The 14019-nt window shown below is 36.2% G+C and overlaps 1 protein-coding gene across 2 annotated transcripts in view; it reads left to right on the top strand.

The window, feature by feature from the left end:
* SYT1 (synaptotagmin 1) overlaps positions 1-14019 on the top strand; it is a 597051-nt gene that overhangs the window by 410643 nt on the left and 172389 nt on the right. For both annotated transcript variants that reach the window (XM_063446974.1, XM_063446973.1), the window contains exon 6: positions 11669-11855. In XM_063446974.1, the coding sequence (XP_063303044.1) occupies positions 11687-11855 (169 nt within the window). In that variant the 5' untranslated portion in view covers positions 11669-11686. The remainder of the gene's footprint in view (positions 1-11668; positions 11856-14019) is intronic.

Here is a 14019-nt window from a genome sequence, read left to right as displayed (position 1 = left end):
TAAATACTGTTTTTTGGATGAGGATTCAGAGCATTTGCACTACTTCAATCAGAGTCTTTGCACTTCATGAATACCTAAATTTGTATTCGGCCTCATACCCCAAGCAAACCAGCAAACTAAGCTAAGTGTATCTTTTCAGTGCATTTTATTGAATTATTTGGTCAAATTAATGGCATGCCCTGATATTGACATGCCACAGTATCTGATGATGTGATGTAAATATGGAACTGCATCAAACTTTAACACAGTGTCATAGATATTCTAGTGTGTTCCTCATTAAAAGAAAAAAAAAATGACATAATAAAATAAAGTAAAATAAAATAAACAATCTTCCGTATTTATTTCCTAAATTGTTTCTTTTATCAGCATTTTTTATCAGCACTAAACATACCTGTAAATATGCCCTAAGTACTGAACTGATTAAAGAACTATAAATCTGAGTAACACTAATTATCATTCTTACCGTAATACTATACCTAAAGCTTACACTGATTCTAACACTTATCTAACTCTAATATTAACCCTAAACCTAATTATAAGCCTAATTCTAAACCTAATCCTAACCCCGTAGGCGAGATTTAATGCTCAATGATCGTTACCAGAGCCAATCACAGTGACAGCTTTACTGAATCTTGTGAGCTAAAAGTGTTGATTGCTTAATTGCTTTATTACACTGCAATACTGCATCCACATGTGTACTGGCTCTCCCTAAAGCTTGGACTGAGGCAACTGATCTCTGTGATAGTCTCTCACTGCAATCAGATGTTTGGAACAACCTTCAATCACACACCTCTTCCAATCTGGGAGGATTGGAGATCACATTTAAGCCATGTACCATTAGTGCAGCAGTCCAAAAGTAAGGGACAAAAAATGTATAGATGGCATTGGCAATAAATAAAAATTAGGGGTATGAGATGAGTGGTTGATGGGAGTATGAGGCACATTGAATGTAAGGGCAAGTCATATGAGTGGTTTGGGATGAGGGGAATGGGATTGGAGTCTAGGGCATGAGACTGATGTCTGTGGAATAAGAGCATGAAATGAATGGCATACAGAATAAGATGGGCAGGTGGCCTGGGTTTGGCAGTTAAGTTTGGCATGATATCGATTGAGATATAGGGAGTGTTGTCCTGATTCCAATGCAGCAATGTATAATTAACCACGATGTTAGCATATTGTATCTGAATATGTGATTTAAAAAAAAAAAATTGAGTGGTTTGGGAGGTTTTTATATACTCCAAAAAATTGTGCGTGACACTACTTATTTCTTATTATTCCTCCACAATATCCGACCGCTTGACAGTAAACTATTGGAACATTTTTGTAACTACAACCACCAATTCAATCTATGGTTTTTACAGCTCATTAAATAAGGATGGGAGGGTAGGTGTGAATAATCTGTGCCAGTGTATGCTCACGCAAAGAAAGAAGTATATGATGTCATTCATCATTATGCAAATGCTCTTCCACATGAGACATGAAAATTGATATTCATTTCACTTCTTCTGCTGCATGTTAGCTGGGAGCAGAAATTGCAAGCTCAGCCCTTTCTTGTGATCATGGAATAGGAAAGCTTGTTTGGCATATATTTTGGTGTACATCAGTAGAATTTGTTAATGCTCGTACAGTTTTTAGAATCTATCCATTCTAGTGATATCACCTTTTTTCTTATCCTAAAGTATATATGTGCTGTGTCTATTCACAAGTATTTCTGTAAGTGGAATAATATCATGACATTGAAATGATTTGTGATAACGACTAAAGGGAATTGGAGGGACACCAGGAACATGCATCTTGCAGGAATGGCACTACTGAGGTGACATAAAATTTACACGCACATAAAAATACATTTTTAAATTCTATAAGGCTACTTAAAATCATTTTTTGGAATTGCATTTATCACATTATTTTTGCATTATCTGTATATTCACACTGCTCTTACAACATATTATTTAAATACACTTTTGCTTATTTAGCACTAGCACTACTTATTTTGTCTCCTTTGTTGGAATTGGTGTAGGACCCACGGATATTGGGTACTGTGAAGTAGTGGTAGGCTTAACATAATATGGCCACATGGTGGAACTGAATCTCCATATTTTTTTTTACCAAGATAGTTGATTTTAAGTAGCCTTATAGAATTCAGAAATGTATATTTATGTCTGCACTGTTCCTTAACCTGTATTATGATTTCTGATAATGTCCCCATCAACAATATTTCATTTAGGGTTATAAATGATGGACAGACACATTTATGAGCATCAGTAGATAAACACATCCTTGACTCTATTATCTTTAAATCATTTTATCGGGAACAAGTCTAGATATTTTTATTAATCTGGTTTCCTTCCACAGTTCACTCTTCAGAAATACATTCTCAATGAAAATGTTGGATTGCAATGCTCTTTGCGATTATTCACTGTAGTACAAATTATAGCAAATTAAAAATGTAATGGCTAAAAGAGACAATATACCTACCTGAGATAGACATATTTATTTTTTTGTAAAAAGTAAATTTTGCTTATATATTGTCATTCAAATTTTGGTTTCTTACTATTTGGGGTCTAATTAATAAAACCCTTTGGATTTTAAAACCCACATGTTTCATATATTGTGTATTTACATATCGGGTTTTTGCTCTGATAAATTACCCTACACTAAATAAGGATATTTACTTCATCACAGTTTTTTTATACTCTTTACAATAATGTTCCCATGAGGCTCCACGTTATCTAAAATAGCCGCCATCATATAAATTCCCTTTGCATAGTTCACTGAATATTTTTTATTTTTATTTTAATTCATCTTTATTGTCCTCTCTCCATTATGAGAAAGTTACTAAGTCAATATCTTCTGTACCTTTCTCCATTTTGCAAATCCCTGGCATTGTATCTTAGTTTTGGCGCATTATCTTGTTGGGTTCTTGAAGAAGAACACACACGTGTGCTGCTACAACATATGTAACTTAACTAAGTTATGAATTGCTTTATTTTAAGTTTGTTTTTCTCTATTTTTCTTCATTGATTTCATTCAACATATTCCACAACGTATTATGTCATCCCATTTGCCCCTATTTACCCCCCTTTCCCGTTATTCATAAACAGCCATCTTCTTCTACCGTAAAGTTAAATTATATCATTATATCCACTTATGTCCACACTCTCAAGTATGGCTAATACTGCCTATTATAACACTTAGCCTTTTATGGTTGTAAGTATTTGAGTTACCTTATTACATGGATACACTCCCAATGTTATAAGGTAACAATACGAAATGTAGACTCCAGTTATGTCCACTTAACATATATATTGAAGATAATTTAGTCACATCCTAGAAAATTATTACCCAAGGGGGAAAATAATGTTCTTAAGAAATATTTGTGAATGTTACTTATGAATAAAGGAATAATCACATATTGGAAATGAGTAACTCCACATTATCCAATCTAGTAGTTCACGTGTATATTTGTACGAGGCATTGCACATTCAAATTGTAGCATGTTTTGTTTGGATACACGTAGCTCTTATCACATGGAGAATCTATATTTTGTTTTATAAATAGTATTGTTCCGTTTGCTAGCCACAGTGTAATTTCTTGGATATAGCAGAGCCTGCGTCTATTTTGATGCATTGAAGCTTAGGGAAATTATTTTCCTGTTTTCATTTGAATTTCTGTCAGAGTGAATTGACGATCTATAAAAATACATGCCTGGCCACTCTTGCAATATTTACAGTATATAAGAAAATGCCTAGTGGTGCGTTAATAGATTTGGTTAACCCTTTCCTACATAGCAATAGATGAATTAATTAATACTTGAGACTACATTCTCCCAAATACAAAAGTAGTGTTGCACTCAGGTAGCCAAATAGTGACTGCTGCCACAACTGGAGCACCGTGGAAGGGATCTGCATCCCTTTAAAATATTTTAAATTCAGAAATTCAAAAGCATCAGTGTAAATACTTATTAGTATCAGAAAAACAAAATCAAGTACATTTTGGCTGTACTTCTGAAATTATACTATGTATAGCATTCAATTGTAACAATAAAACTTGTTAATAACATAGGCATCACTACATGGATGCAATATCCACGGATTGTGCCATATGCCCCTCCCCATTGATTTTCATGGCCAATGAGGATATCAAAACTCTCCCTCACCGGGTGCCCTGATGCTGAGTGGGAGTAGTGAAAACTTGGTTTCCCTTCTTCTATTGTATTAGAATGCTGTCAAATATTACCGCAGCAACACCCCTGCACCAGCCTGAAGGACCTGTCTGCACCGCGTGCAGACAACCATACTCTCCCACCGGACCACCAGTGATAAGGATTCTTCCCTCCCTGGCCAATGGTATTACCCCCTCCACCCACAACAGCCCCTATACCCCTTGCACCCACTACAGCCTCTAACTCTCCCCTGCACCAACTACAGCTTCTACTCTTTCCCTGCACCTACTACAGCCCCAATTACCCCTGAACCCACTGCAATTCCTATCCCAATTGCACTCACTGCAGCCCCTATTACTCCTGAATACACTACAGCTCCTTGTCCACTGCAGCCATAACATCTCCTATCCCTCCTCTGCACCCACTAATGCCCCTATGCTTCTCCTGCACCTACTAAAGCATCTAACACCCTCTAAACCACTAAAGCCTATATAACCCCCTGCTCTTACTACAGTCTGTAACCCTCCTTTGTATCCACTACATCCACTATCCCTCCCCTGCACCCCTACTACAGTCCTTTTACCCTTTGCGGCGACTACAGACCCTCTTTTATGCCCCCCCCTACCCCTGTATACTGTTTCTAGAGTCACCACTGCTTATTAATATATGTCTGTGTTTTTAAGAGACTCAGAAGAGTCACTGACTATAACAAAACATAGCAACAAAGTATACATGCATGGCCTTGAATAATCTGAAAACAGGAAATAGAGCCCGGACTCAGCTCTAATATGCAGACCCAAAACAAAAGAAGTTCCCTTGTAAGAGTGTAGAAAAGTCAGAGGGCTTGAAATCACTTTTAAGCAATCCACCTCAGAGATACAATTTCAGTAGCAACCTCAATCCCCCGATCTAAACTGAAAAGTAGCAGGTACTCAAAGAGGTAACAATTAAAAAAACGTTGCTCCAATTTGTTAACACAGCCAAATGGCAAAGACAGATAGAAAGGATAAGATTTAGATTTATCCAAAGACACAAACTCCTTGTGGCTAATTTGCATAAGCCTTGACTTCTCCTTTGACTTCATGTTTTGCCCCTAGTGCTTACTTTAATCGATTGTGGCATGTGGCAAAAGACTGGATGTAAGGTGTAAAGGTGAGGACAGAATCAAAGATAACACCACAAGATATTACCAGAAGATGATCTGTTTTTATAGCAAAGAGCATCTGATAATTCATAATTTGCAGAAATGACATAACCCTATACATCCATCCTGCTTAATAGCTATGATACATGCTGGTGATGATAGTGGGGTTCATTGTTTATTGGTATGTATTAATGCACAGTTAATGCTAAATGGGCATAAAGTGGTAACCACAGAGTATCTAAGCATTGAGATCCAAATATAAATACAACCCTACGCGTTTTCAAATTATGCTTCCACAGAGCAATATCCGATATCATAAACCACCTCAAACTGGATGTACAAATATATGATTCCAGTTTATTCCAGTAGCTTGAATATTTACCATTTTCGATAGAACGTGAGAGGAGTTGAATTTGGAGGTTCCCAGGATAAATGTTTTGCGTAAAAACCTGCATAAATCACATGATATTATTGAGTCAGTATGGACCAAAATACCTTGAGAATATTCTCAGAACAAAATTCCATCCATACCACAAACAATTTAAGCTACAAATGAATATTTTATCAAATAAACTTGTCATAGATATAATGGATGGACGGGTAGACAGAGGGAATCTACGTGTACTAGATTTCATTTGCGTGATTGGCAGGTGAGTAATTATGTATCTTACAGATTATTTTGTTTTGAAAAGGTAAAAAAAAAAGCATAATTTACGTTAAAAGGAGATGATGATTTTATCACAGAGCCAATGCTTGAGCTAAAGAGGAAAAATAATTATCCTGTAAGTGCAAGTACCAATTCGTCTGATTATAGAACAACAACTTAAATTATCTGCTTATCAAGCAGAGCCTAGTAAGTATGAATATATATCAACCTGAGGACATATTAGCATTTCTAGAATGGATTAACTCACTTGAATAGCCTTGATGTCATGTAATCACAACTAATCGTCTTTTTCTCAAGAGACAGCAGCGAGGAGGGCTGGACAAAGACAACAATGCAATTCTTACAGGACCCCCATACAAATAAGACAAAATACTTACTTTTTCATGTAAACCCACTTATTGTTTTTTTATTTTCATTTTAATGAAACACATATTTATTATCAGCTTCGCAGCCCCTTCCTTTATTTCTCTTTTGGCTTGGGCATACAACAGAGGGGGGGGGTATGGAGGAGGTCATTGTTACCTTTTAATTATTGATCCAGTCAGTCGTCCAGTGATTAGGGGGGCCTTCCCTCCCCCTGCCCTCCTTCTTTTATTGATTTGTTTTTTCCCTCCGTTCTAACTTTGAGGGCTGTGCCTAACTGGGTTTTCTTATATATTGACTTCCCGATTAGACGATCATCTACTATCTACCATCCACCTCTCAATCCCTATTTTTATTGATGTCCTCACACTATATGGAGTTATTGTTTTCTCTTTCTTTTTGTGTCTAACAGCTATGTATTAATTGCCAATAAAGCTAAGGTTCTTCTTTTGCTACATATCTGTTAGACTGTGCTCTTTCCCAGTGCACCCCCAATTGGTGAGTGGGACTGGGATTCAGTTAGTTCTTTTTATGATTCCACATGTAGCTGCTACTTGTGTTTCTGTCATTGTTTGGTCTAATATGAAGCTTGGATGCATCCGTATTCCTATCAGCTAACGTTTAATCACACCTTGCATAAATAAAAAGCCTAATTTTAATTTTTTGCTTTAAAAAAAAAAATTAGAACCCAAAGTTTGAGTTGATTTTAGCCAGTAGTGTATATCATTATTTTTATAAAGTATATGTTCTTGAACAAAGTTTAATTTCTTCAGTGTGCCCAGGGGTTCCATTTGTTATTTAGAAAAAAATACATATATTCGAATCACAGGTTATGGTATGGTAGTTAATAATTTAGTTATATTGTGTATTATTATATGTAATGCTGGTTCTATTTATTATATTTGTCTCCTGAGAGAACATAGTCTGTTTTCTACTGGACAAAATAGGCTGCTGTCTTTTTGACATTCGGTTCTTCATTAGAGCAGTTTAAGGGGTAAGAAATATCACTTTAGACATATTTCTTAAATATTAGATGGAAAATTTCTCTGCTTAAATCCCAGTTGTCCAAATGATTAGTACAACTCTAAAATCACGAGAAGTGTATTTAAAATGCTAATCTCATGACATATTTCTGACAATTAAAAACACTGTGAGTTGAAACTAATCTGTACTTCTAAGATCCTGATTTGAAACATCAGTGCATGAACCATCCTGCATGTTCTAATTAATTTTACTAATCCCTTGGCTATGAGTGAGTAACTAACGATATATATATGAGGACTGCACGTTTTCAAAGAAATACATTAATTCCAAAGTATAACCCACAAATACTGAATAAATTAATTGACTTACTGATAAGATTTCTTTCATGTCCTCATCATTAGGTAGGTAACAATATGATTAAAAACATTATAAAATGACCATGGATAGAAAATAAAAGTCAATCTATATATTATGTTAGCAAAATTGCTAACAGTTGCATGAAATTAATTCATAGAAGTTATTTAATTATAAATTATAATTAGTTTTTTCTAGTTTGTTGTTTTTTATGACCTTAGTAAAGACTAGTAATCTTGTAATTAAAATTCAAATAAACTATACTGTTAAAAGAGCATGCATCTGAACAAGCTTAGGTTAAAATATGTAAGAACAAGGGATATAAGCACTCCATAGATTGCAGTTAATGGAATTATTAATATTATATTTGGACCATAGAACGTGGGGGGATTTAACGTATAAAAAGAAAAGTACAGGACAGGCTGGGGTCAGGAATACAGAGTGTACGTAAATGGTAGGCAAGCCAATGGTCAAGGAATAAAGAAGTCAGAATAGTCAAAGAACAAGTGAAAGTCAAAATACACAAACAATACCAGAAACGTGCTCACAATTGGCTGCAGGGTAACATGTGAAATTGGGACTTGCTTGTGTAACATCCCACTCACGTTCCTAATGGACAGAGAACAAGAGGTTAACTAGGAGCCTTAAAAGGCACTGACTTGCAGCAGCCAGCATCTTCAATTATTTCAGACCTGGCCGCTACGCGAAGGGAGGAGCATGTGGAGCGCTCGTCGGGACCGAGACCATGCTCGGAGTGAGACTGGCGGGTGCCGCAGGTAAGTTTGAACCATGTAAAAATGGGAATGGGATGTGCTCGCTGGGTCCAATACTGCTCTCTAACAGGAGCAGATCTGGCGGGCGTCGTGACAATATTATTTTCATAACATAAAATAAGAGCTATTAAATTATGCTTTACATGTATCCTTTTTATTATAATTTTTTTAAATACTACCTAGTAATTCCAAGGGAATGATAACACTGTCTCCATCTCCTCATGCACTGTTCCATTAAGTAATGGACCTAATTAATAGCAGCAACAGGAAATGTCAACTGGTGCCTGGGCATCTAAATCCTACAATTCTTGTGGAGGCATGTATGTCCTTCGCAAATTTCTTCACATCCAGGTAGTATTATGGAGTGTTCTCGTTTTAATGAATGGAGCTTTCCTGCTTGGACAAATCAGAAATGATGCGGAACTGACCTTTCTCGCACTGCCATGCTCTATATGTACTAGGCGGTTCCTTCACTATTTTTTTATTATTGGAACAGAGTGCAGTTCAGCTTCCAGCAAGTAGGGCCCAGGAGGAAACATTTGCCCATAGAGTTCTCAAACCAGGTCAGAGAAATAGTCGACAATGACAAGTGACCTGGACCTGCATGCAGTTGAATAGTTGTAGATGCTGTCTTTTTTCTGGAGAAGTATATGTTGAGATGAACCTTACCAACTCCTCCACCCAATCAATGACTGTTCTGTGTAAATAGCTGCCACATGTAAATAGCTGTCGTGGCTTAAATATCTTTGTTTGCTATGTTTCTCTTGCCCCTTTCTTTCATTTTCCTTCAAAATAAATCTTGCCTGTTCATGGTTAGCACCGTAGGTGGTATAAGCAAGGCCAATATATTCTTTCAGAATTGAAATATACAAAACACAATTGCATTATTAGTTTTCTGTACACAGAGTGTTTGGACACACTCGGAAAAATATACATCTTAAAAAGATTAAAGGGACACTAAAGGCACCCAGACCACTTAATTTCAGTGAAGTGGTCTGAGTGGGGTGATCCTGTCATTTTAACCATGCAATGTAAAATATTGCTGATTTATAGAAACTGTAATCTTTTCTTTGAAATATTAAACACATCTCTAATGAATGTCTTCCATTAGAGGCTCTTGCTCTTTGATAATAGCGATAGACTTAATTATTCAATCAGTGCTTATAGAGAGCGTTTGATTGGCACAATGCAAAATGTGCACTAGCCTCCCAATGTTTCCCCACTGGGAAACATTGGGTTGGTTGAAATCTTCAAGATTGATGATCTCAGCCACGGAGGCGATGCAGCCATTGTGATTAGGTGAGCATATCTTACCGTTTACCATTTAAACCTTCTTAAACCCTCATGGGGGAGATGTGAACACCTAAATAGTGAGGAGAACATGTTTGTATTTCTAATACTGTAGTGTTCCTTTAATTGAAACACTGTTGACAAATCTATGTTATTCTCCCTTTTGTCATTATTTAATTGTTGGGGGCACACTGGGGAAGTAAGTGAATTGTTATATACCAAATTACTGTCCTTATAACGTTCTATTAAACAAGCATTTTACACAACTGCTTTCTGTCTGTGGATATTGTTTCATACAATATAAAAACAAATACTTCCTCTAGTTTATAATTAACTGTTTGTGTCATGGGTGTTCTAAAGCATAAAAATTAAAATAGGTTATATTGCTTACTACCACTGTAGGAGTTTATTACATGATAATCACAGAGTTATGGTTATTTCATGAATAAACTATCAATAACTTTATAAATAAAAACAATAAAAGACCCATCAAATAACTGTAACTCTATATGTTTACAAATATTAGGTACACTAACAAAGAAACTGATGAATAGTTGCCAAAATAAGTAGAATATTTCATTAACATAAGTTGAATTTCTATCCCCAATTACCCCAATCTGGAGAAACAAGCTTTACACACCTGGCCTCACACCGATACACTTTGCCAACTTTGAAAATAGGGACATCTCACGGCTAAAAGAAACAGCTAAGAGTCAGCGCTAATAAATACAAAAAAGGGGGGAGACAGAAAACCCAAACACAGACTCCCTCAAGGCCCTTGAAGATAATCAAAGAGATACAACGAAAAAAACAGAGTTGGGCTGCACCACAATATAAGTATAAAAAGAAATGTCTTAGCTCGGGTAGGTCCCTATTAGGACAAAGTCTAGGTATGTGGAACTGGAGTCCAGTGGAAATCTCTGAAGCCAGGGAATGGTGGTTAGTGCACTTCTCAAATATTCAAATAGATAGAAACGGGTGATAAGAGGTGAGAGAAAATAATGATGCAGTACGTTCCTCAAAGTGCAGATATATTAGTAAAGTAGTAAAATAACACTCACATTTAACAGAGCCTAACCCAGCTCTGGTATGTATGGCATACAGCTGTATAATCCCCGCTTATGGGATATATGGTGAGTGTCCTCTTGCAGGTTGTAATAACAATTAACTGGTTTTCTCTAAGGTTTCTCATAAATATTACGTTCAGTTTTTGTGTTTTGGAAATTTAGTTGTATTTATTAAAGCCATGAGTTTTCCTTTTCAAGAAAATTCAGCTCAAACTCACTTTTGAGCTGAATAATATTATGTTTTCGTATAAACCCCTTTGCATATAATTATGTTTTTGTAATATTAAATTAATATCTAATCGATCGCATGAGTGAATATAGTATTGATCCTTATTCAGAGAGAATTGAACACCTTTTTGTGAAATTGATCTGTTGTGAGCTGTCTTTTTTTTTTATACCATTAATAGTATAATTTTTTTTTTAAATGACTAGTGTGAAATAATGATACTACAGTTAGGGACAGTCAGTATTGTTCATTTTTTAACACAACATGAGTTATAGAATAAAACAACTACTAGAGCTAAGGTCTGGAGCAGTACTCTAGAACTTGGCAAACAATGGACATGTGGTGAGGATATTACAATGAGACAAAGGTTCATTCATTTTTTTACACCTGTATTATCAGATGAAAAGGGTAGCTTGTCAATGGCTCAGATATCACTTGCAAAATAAAAACCTTTTTCAGTTGTAGGCTAATGAATATTATATGAAGCAAGACAAATGAACAGTGATGAAGTAATATTTATATAGCAAGCAGGTGCACCTACAGAGGAAAAAGACAATGATTCCTGTCGCCAGTACACAATTGTGCAGCTTTAGATGTTTGGAAATAAATTGTATTTTGCTGTTTTTCTTTACTAGTAATATCTGGGGATCAAAATGAATTCAACCGAGAGTCGACGGGAAGCTTTAAAAGCCCCCCAAACGAACATGGAAGTTCCCACATCATCAACGAATTCTACAGAAGCCATGACTCCTGGCGTGGGAACAGATAATCATTTTTCTAAGTTGAAAGAAAGGTTAATGAACGAGCTGAATAAAATTCCACGTAAGTAAAGCCGAATATGACCCTTTTTATGATTTCACTAATGATAATATGCAGTTATCACATTATTTTTTTTTTTAGATATCAAATGATAACATATTCAAAAAGAGCTTTCAGCACAGTCACAAATTACTGTGAATTGCAATACCCTACTTTTTGACATGTTTAAGAGCTTTCTGCACAAATGACTTGCTTAACAAAAGGTACATTATGATAATCTAGATGATGAGTTTGATGGCTGCTTTTATATCATGAAAATAGTCCAAATCGAACACAGAGACTGTAGTTTTAAAATTCCCCTTCAATAAAGTGATTAAGATAAATATATTACATATAGTATTGTCAGCATCATAATGTAATGAACCCTGCTGGAAGTTGCACAAATTCAATAATAAAAAGCATGAGCGGACGCAAGAAACAAAATGTAATCCCCCATTTATATTTATAACACAATGGCAAGCTATAATGGGAATCAAGACAAAACACACAGAGAGGATAGAGAGTGAGAAAACCCTCTCCACTCCGTGAGATAGTAGTGCAGCGCTATATAAAGATAAAATAAACTCACCCTATTGGTATTGATTGGGTAGTTCAGCTAGGTTAAATATGTATGCAAAGAAAAACACAAATAGAGACTATATAGTGCAGAGTTGTTTTGACCAGTAAATAGAATTATCTGTAAAATAACAAACTCACATGGTAATAAGCCTTTTCAGGGATAGGCTCTAAACTCTTCAGCAGGTATGTTTTAGGGTAACATACACCCCCCTTTTTTTGGATCTCCTCAAAGGTCGTGCTTCCAATATATATTGTAGAAAATGGAAACACAAAAGGGTACACACTCTAAGTGAGATCTGTAGATGTAAAACAAAATATTTGGAAATACAGAATTTGCTCACCTGGCTCAGAGCCTTCCAAACTGGCTCTGAGTATAATGGTTTGCGTCAAATATAGGGTGACAGCTCCCTTTGGAACCTGGGCAACACTGAAGACTGGATCCACTTTTGGTAAAAGTGCACAAAAAAGTGCTTTTTAATGAAGATAAAAATAAATACAAATAAAATGCAAATAAAAAATATGTGTAGATCCTCCGAAACGCGTTTCACCTATCCTGTAGGCTTTTTCAATCGGCATGGTGTTACTTCCTGGTTCCGGTATTTACGTCATCATTCTTGTACATCCCCTTCAGTTCCGGTCCTATTGGAATGCGTCCGTCCGTCTAGCTCCTCCCCTTCACAGCTATTTCACCTTCACTTAATACTCTCGCTTCATCTAATCGATAGTGTGTATTCAATGGGTGGGCGGGACTACATTATCCGGAATGCATTGCGGCCGCAGGACTCTGTCGTTTCCGGCACGGCAGCAACATCACTCCCATCATACTTGGCAGTACAGTGTCCGGATAATGTAGTCCCGCCCACCCATTGAATACACACCAACGATTAGATGAAGCTAGAGTATTAAGTGAAGGTGAAATAGCTGTGAAGCGGAGGAGCTAGACGGACGGACGCATTCCAATAGGACCGGAACTGAAGGGGAGGTACAAGAATGATGACGTAAATACCGGAACCAGGAAGTAACACCATGCCGATTGAAAAAGCCTACAGGATAGGTGAAACGCGTTTCGGAGGATCTACACATATTTTTTATTTGTATTTTATTTGTATTTATTTTTATCTTCATTAAAAATCACTTTTTTGTGCACTTTTACCAAAAGTGGATCCAGTCTTCAGTGTTGCCCAGGTTCCAAAGGGAGCTGTCACCCTATATTTGACGCAAACCATTATACTCAGAGTCAGTTTGGAAGGCTCTGAGCCAGGTGAGCAAATTCTGTATTTCCAAATATTTTGTTTTACATCTACAGATCTCACTTAGAGTGTGTACCCCTTTGTGTTTCCCTTTTCTACAATATATTTTGGAAGCACGACCTTTGAGGAGATCCCAAAAAAGGGGGGTGTATGTTACCCTAAAACATACCTGCTGAAGAGTTTAGAGCCTATCCCTGAAAAGGCTCATTACCATGTGAGTTTGTTATTTTACAGATAATTCTATTTACTGGTCAAAACAACTCTGCACTATATAGTCTCTATTTGTGTTTTTCTTTGCATACATATTTAACCTAGCTGAACTACCCAATCAATACCAATAGGGTGAGTTTATTTTATCT

The sequence above is a fragment of the Pelobates fuscus genome, chromosome 3 (genome assembly GCF_036172605.1).
Source record: "Pelobates fuscus isolate aPelFus1 chromosome 3, aPelFus1.pri, whole genome shotgun sequence".
NCBI classification, from domain to species: domain Eukaryota; kingdom Metazoa; phylum Chordata; class Amphibia; order Anura; family Pelobatidae; genus Pelobates; species Pelobates fuscus.
Note: the sequence above shows the minus strand (reverse complement) of the source record. Positions and strands in the feature narration are given on the sequence as shown.